The sequence below is a fragment of the Poecilia formosa genome, unplaced genomic scaffold (genome assembly GCF_000485575.1).
Source record: "Poecilia formosa unplaced genomic scaffold, Poecilia_formosa-5.1.2 Scaffold142, whole genome shotgun sequence".
NCBI classification, from domain to species: Eukaryota; Metazoa; Chordata; class Actinopteri; order Cyprinodontiformes; family Poeciliidae; genus Poecilia; species Poecilia formosa.
Genome location: NW_006800081.1, coordinates 1,507,547 through 1,514,735, shown reverse-complemented (window position 1 = coordinate 1,514,735; position 7,189 = coordinate 1,507,547). Strand labels below are relative to the sequence as shown.

General features: G+C 40.2%; 1 protein-coding gene across 2 annotated transcripts in view; it reads right to left on the bottom strand.

The window, feature by feature from the left end:
- The window catches only part of LOC103145469 (Na(+)/H(+) exchange regulatory cofactor NHE-RF2), a 31,757-nt gene that overhangs the window by 23,756 nt on the left and 812 nt on the right, over nt 1–7,189 (bottom strand). For both annotated transcript variants that reach the window (XM_007562919.2, XM_016676883.1), the window contains exon 2: nt 5,316–5,600. In XM_007562919.2, coding sequence (XP_007562981.2) covers nt 5,316–5,600 — 285 coding nt within the window. The remainder of the gene's footprint in view (nt 1–5,315; nt 5,601–7,189) is intronic.

The window sequence follows — 7,189 nt, the reverse complement described above, 5'->3', positions numbered from 1 at the left end:
TATATATATATATATATATCTTGTTAGTAAATAAAAGGAGAAATACATAGAATATTCTGCTTTTAAGTATATGTGTGCATCGGTTCAAAGCAAAGCCCTCAATTCTCCTTATATTTTTACATGCGAACGAAGCAGCAACAGGGAGAACAACAGCAAACATTTGAGCTAAATTGTTGTGTTTGGAAAATGTCTTATCACCAGCAGAGGGTGGAAATTCAAGTCAGGAGGAGGTCGGGAGATGAGAGCACAAGAAACAAAATCTACTTGTCAAGGAGCCCTTCTCCACAAATCACTGAGAAACACAACACTGAGTAACCTTTTGTTGTTTTGTGATCTGCTTTAGAACCTGGAATTTCATATTTACTCATCATGCACAGTATAGATGAAATGATGCAATGGATATAAAGACTATCATTGAGAACATGTAGGAAAAACATGTTTACTTTTCTGATTTCAAATTTAACCCTCATTTAGTTACATTTATACCAATATTTCAGTAGGTTGCATGCAAAAGAAAGAAGGGAGGGAATGTGCCCCTCTTCCAATAACGTATTTTATTAAAGTAATACACTAAGTTTATTTTTGTCTTTATGTACTAAGATAAAAATGTTTCCCCTTCAATTTTCATTGTAGGTAATTATGACCTTTCATTATGTACAAAATGGCTTATTATGCTGATGACAGTGTAGATGTGCAAGTTAAGAGTCTGCTGTATTTTTGTTTTTGACATTAGAAAGAATACAACCGAACTTACGAGCGTCAGTGCAGGGAGCTAAGAGTTTTACTTTCAGATGATGGAGCAGTGGCTCTACAACAGAAATCTGAGCTTAAATCCAAAAGAAGTAGCAGAAACTAGTGCCACTGATAGAGCAATTAGTTACCATGGAGACCGGGTACAAGCTGACAGATGCACATTGCTGACCAAACTAATGATTTCGTAGGTAAAAAGCCCCTGGTGTTTGTTGGGCATCAACAATGTTGCAGGTAGAGTTTGATGAATTTATTTCTTAAATATTCTCTGGAAATGGAAAAAAAAATAATCTTAGATTCATTATAGTTTTAAATAACTTTTTACGTATTAAAGTATTCCTCTGGTGTAATTAGTAAAATCCTGTTCTAATTCAAAGTAAATTACAAACAGTTCAGTCTTTTACAGAGTTGCTACAATCACAGTGTTTTAAATAGTGATCTGAACGTGGAAAGCCCTCTGCGTATTTGGGAATTAAAATTCTTATTTTTATTCTTTTGAAAAATGTAATAGGAATAAAGTCTGCAAACACAAAAATTTTAACATAGCGTTTTCCTGTTTTACTTACTCTTTAGCCAAATTTAACCCTGCCTTCCCAGAAGTGAATAGTGCACAGCAACATTGTGTTTGTTTTAGCAAAAAGTATTTGGTTTTCCACAGTTTTATCACTTGCACGCAATGAGCCAACACTAGCGCATGTTGCAAAAAGCTGTGTTAAAGATCACAACAAGGGAACGCAAAGTTAGCGTTTGATAAAAACATGTGTTTGTTACATTTGGACCCGTATAGAGGCAGCTGTGTGCGTGTGTGTTTGTGTGTATCTGCAGGTTTAAAAAAAGGTCCTAATGAGAAAGTGACACCTAACACTTTATCCAAAGGGAAGTGACACAACACAGCAACACACCTTAGAGTTTTGTAGGAGTCTGTGTTTGTGTGTGCGAGAGAGAAACGTGGAGAAATAGGCCAGCGTTGAGCTCTCGGGTGTGTGTCTTTGTAAAATGATACATTTAAACTCTGACGCGTGACGCTCCTGCACTTCCAGCATCTAGCTTCTCCATTTGACCAAAACAGACGCGTGCACAGTTACTTCTAAAAGTATGTGCAGACAAATGTAAAATGATCTAAAATGAATTGCTGTTAAATTACACGGCAGTTTTGTTTGTCTGGTTGAAATTATTAAGGTGGCGTCTTCACTTAGATGATAGAGATCAAGCAGAAATTGTGATATGAGCCCATCACGCAGCATCAAGCAATGCAACAGGAAACTCAACTCCCTGATAAGCAGGGTCTGCACTCTGACCTGTATTCAGTCACCATGGTAACCACTAAACTTGCTTCAGCGACATTGGAAGACAAAGTCCCATTTGAAATGACCATTTAAATGAGAAAAGACGCGGTTATATGTCTTCAAGACATAGTCTGCCTTGAAGAAGCAGGACATTGTGATTTCCACAACATTTCTCTAATTACGCTATTAATTAGGGGCCTGCCAGAAATAACACACACACTTGACAGGGCTTGATGTTTCACAAAATCTCCTAAATTTCCTCACATTTAGTGTGACAGCTGCTTAAAGTGTGTGACGGAAAAGCTAATATTTGTGCCAGGCTTGTGGAAAACTGAGCAAATTTATTCTTATGCTGCTACCAATCAATTAATGATTAATTTACTTACAGAAAAGTGGACTGGAGATTGAGGGAATAAAGAAATCGAAAGAAACTGTGATTTCCCTTTCTGTCCCTGGTTCCTTCCGGGATCTTCTGTTTTGGATGACAACGTGGATAATCTCCATCATGATCATTTTAACTCTCTTTCGGTGATATTAGAAAAACAGTGAGCGGATAAAAGATGAAGAAAACACACATATCATGTATCCTGGATTTAAAAAAAAAACATGTTTGAGCAGAAAGCCATTTCCTGCATCACAAATCAAGAGGCGAGTAAACATAGGGAGGAATGCAATAGGAGGGAAACCTTGGAGATGACTGGCTGTAAAGCAGAAGAAACTACAGGCAGTGTCATGTAACCTGGAGAACATATGCACAAACACTCCACTCTGAACCTTTTACTGGGATGTTTATAGGGCAGATGTGCAGGAAAACACGGATGCAGAAAGGTTTGTGTCGGGCTGCGTTTCCTCTGCCCGTGAGCGGGTCCAGCAGCGGTAAGTGCCGTGATTGATATCTGCAGAGGTTCATGTTGAGAGATCAAGAAGAAAACAAGCCACTTTTATAGGTTTTGCTCTAAAGAAAACCAAAACACGTTATTTCAGCGCCGTCACTCACTCAATGCTGTTAACATCTGAAGTCAGACCGTCCTGAACTCGGTCCTTTCATCCGAACGTCTGGGGTTACAGAGATACGACCAGGAAGCACAATGTCATCTTGACCACAGGTAGTGGACTCTATATTGCTTACTGCAGCTACAATCAACTGCAGTTACTTACTACTTTTATGGTGAACAAAAGTTAAGTATGAGACAAACTGCTGTGGTGAATATCCCAAATCTTGCTTTCCCAGTGCCCTGCCCTGCTGTGAGTGGGTGAACTTAAAGTGCCAGCGAGTTTTGTTCTGGCTGCTTTGAGTCTCAGATTCCCTCTGTCCTATTTCATAATGCTTTTAAATCTCAGGCTGCCTGCTTGTCCTCCTTCGACCTGTCTTAAAAAGTAAAATATGAGGAGAAATGTGCTGCTGTCAGCAGTTTGGCTGTCCCGTTGCTTAGTGAGAGGAAAATAAAATGGACCAAACCACGTGGCATACAGTGTCAAATACTAATAATCCAAATGAACAATCAGTTTATATCAGCAATCATAGCTTGAAAAGCCTTTAAATAGATGTATAATTTATTGCAGTAGAGCTATTAAACACCAGAGGATTTAGGGGGGGGGGGCAAAAAAAATCTGTTTTCATTTTGAGTACATTTATTCAGAGAGCAAAACAATGTAAGTTTTTTTTTGAGTTTTTTTTAACAACAAATATTCTAGGTGGGTCTGCTGTGAGAGAAAGGAAGTAGAGGATCTGTGGATCTCTTCTTTTATTTAAAAAAAGTGCATTTTTCAAGAGAATGTATTGTAAGGCTCTCTACTCAATGTGACTTTGGGAATGTGCGACATCGGAGCAGTGATTCAACGCACAGACAGTTTCTATTGTCATTGGTTTTTTTGCAATATTTTTTGCAAATTTAGAGAAGAACGCTGGTCAACCTGTTCTACAATTTTACATTCTTTTCATTGGACAATGTTAGATTACCTTGGTGATGTCTGACTGGAAGATCTGAAACATTTAAGTGTGACAAAACAGCTAAAACAGGGGACATCTGTAAAGTGGGGGATATAGATTGTTGACTGCATGGTTGACTTTGAACTGCCTTGTTGCCATATTTAAGTGCCATACAAATAAACTTGATTGATTAGTTTGTCATATCACTGAATACCTTTTTTTAATCCTTGGTTTTCCTCTCCATTTTGTTGACCAGTGTTTTTCCCTAAGCTTTTACTTGCTGGACTTTAAGCCAAATCTTTTTTTTTTTTTTTTCCCCGTCACAACCCGAAGAGACTTCTGCAGAAGACATTAAACGCTCTATTTGTGTGGTGCGTCAATCCTAAGTCTTAATATCTATAAGGGAACAGATTCCTTTGAGATGCAACAGGAAATAGAGGTCCCTGTTAAAGTGTGCATTTCATTTTAAAAGGCTACTCCATTTCTGGTTCAGCCTACTGAGTGTTTCCTTCCAGCGTTTCCCTTTGAGTCATTAACATGGAGAAGGAAACAATTTTTTTGCAAACCTTGGTGGGTTAGAACATCTTAGTGCTGCACGCTTTCCAAGACAAGAGGGCAAGAAGTAGACAAAGTCACAGAGATATTTAAAATGCAAAGCAGTGAAGCTGTCAAACCCCATACAGAGTAAGGGCCTGAGTGCTGGAAGGATGTCAACAGGGCAAAGCTAAGTAAAAACACATGTGGCGTAAATGCAGAAAGCAGAAGGGGAGCGGCGTGTTCCTTCTGATAGGTGCTCTACGAAACCAAATCTGAGTCTTGTGGACACGACGCGACGACGACTGTCACCGTGGGCTGAAATGTGAAAACAAATTCATGAAATTCTCAATTTTCTCGTGAAAATGAACACAGGCAGATCACAGCCCACTGTAATCTTTACATTTTCCTTTTACCAAAACTACAAAAAACGCAAAAAAAAAAAAAAAAACTTCCAGCCCACAATGGGAGAGCTAATAGCTTCTTTTTTTTCTTCTTCAAGCTTTTAACAACCCAGACTTTATGCCTTCTTGCTGGTGTCACCTTCTGACATTTCACGGCCACTCTTACTTCTGAAACAACGTCTGGCTTGCTTCCAGCTAAGCTTTGTTACTCCCTCATCAGCACACAAGAATTTGAGCCTGCAGAACCTGCACAACATCGACAAATCCAATCTTAAACTGGCATGACAGCCACAAAACAAGTCCGGGGAGGAGAGAAGCTCAGAGGAGACATGACTCAGTACTGGCAATCTGTTGGCACACGGGTTGGGTTTCTCGCTTCGAAATAAGACGATGGCTTTAATTCGTATTTACCTTCTTTGCAGCCTTCGAAGGCGACCGCCTTGTGGGCTTCTGCACATGGCTGCCCTGCTTGGACACAGAGCCGTTCTGGCGCTTCTTGGTGGGGGAGGAAGGAGTGGAGGAGGGCGTCGGCGAGGAGGAGGCCGGAGGGGAAGAAGCGGCGGGGAGAGCCTCTGTCCCGAGAACGGCCATCTCCTCTGTGGCCGTCAGATGCAGGCTCCGGAGGCTTTCGTATGTCTCCTGATCGACGACCAGCAGCCTTGTCTCGTTTTCTACTGCCTTGATCCGCTGTACCACCTGGAGGAGGGACACGATCATCATTTGATTTACAGATTATTAATTTTCGTTATCCAGGTTTCATTATGCCAGGTTTGGCTTCTGTACGATAACAGCGCTTCGCAAAAGTGCTCAAAGTCGCCGAGTCACATTTTGCCACATTAAAACCAAAAACCACAAACCACTAGGATTTTTTTTGTGACAGACCAACAAAAATGTGAAGTTCAAGGAAAATAACGTTGTTTTTTTTTTTTTGGCACAAATAAAATGCTTAGAAGTGTGGCCTGCATTACTCTGAATCCCTAACTCCAGAGAAATCAGTTTTCTTTGGGATTCGCCAAGCTAGCTAATAGAATCTGGCTGCACTGCACAAACCATACCCTCTGTGAAACATGGTGATGGATGTAACATGCTGTGGGAACGCTTTAATTCTGCAGGGAGAGGGATAAGGTTGCAAAGCATAAATAAAAACATGACATTGTGATAATGTTTAACACTACAACGACCATATCTATTGCTGTCACTAACATGCAAAGGTTGAATGCATGGAAATTGGTGATATTATGATCAACAAAATATTGCATTCAAGCAGTCCTTTGTGTTGCAATAGTAAACATGTTGAAATCGAAAGTGATGATTGTGATTTATTGTACCGTGCAGCTCCAGACAGGGAGGTAAGTTTGTCTTGATGAAAAGACAATCTTGAATGAAAACCTACAGGATGCACCTTCTGTTGTGACAACAACCCTAAACATACGACAATGGAATGCTACAATGAGCTACAATGGAATGCTTTGGACGAAAGCCTGTTCACGAGTTAAAATGGCCCAGTCAAAGGCCAAACCTATATCCAGCTGAAGATTTGTGGCAAGACTTGGAAATGAATGTTCACAGATGCTCTTTATCTTATCTAACTGAGCTAATTTTCAAAGTAGAATAGCCAAAATATTCGGTCTCTAAATGTAAAAAGCACAACTATGGTGGTCCACAACGGGCCACCGAAGTTGTAAAACCAAAACCTAGCATTAGATCAATTGCAGGATAATCAGTGACGAGTTTATATCTTTCAATGACACACATCCAAATTACCCGCATCTCTTGCATAATAAGGAGTGAGGGTCTGTTTTGGAGGTGGTCTGCAACAGTTTAAATGTCATCAAACATCATTATCCAACTAGTTTAATCTGTCCCACTGAAATGAGAGGACGGATCACATCCTGAGAGCTGAACCCAGCGACCAACAGCTTGAGTTTTTTATCTCTGCTGCAACAAGGTCACAGAGAGAGCCTGACGGGCTGTACACAGATAATTATAAAACCCCCTCAGACTCTCTGTGAGCAGGAGCCAAGTCCTCGGAGAGAAACAGCCCAGATCAGGCAGAACTGGAGACAGTTTTAACCTAATTTACGGTGGCAGCAGCGGGTTGGCTTGTTTGCAGCTTTTTCTTGGCACAGACGCGCTGCGCAGGCTGTAGCTGTCTGGAAAAGCACGTTCTTATCTGTGGAAAGTTTTTTTTTTTTTTTTTCTCAGGCTGAGTAAAAATCTATAATGTCAACGCGTTCTTTGTTTTCTAAAAACAATAAAAAGATTTTTTTTAAATTGGAGCAGTG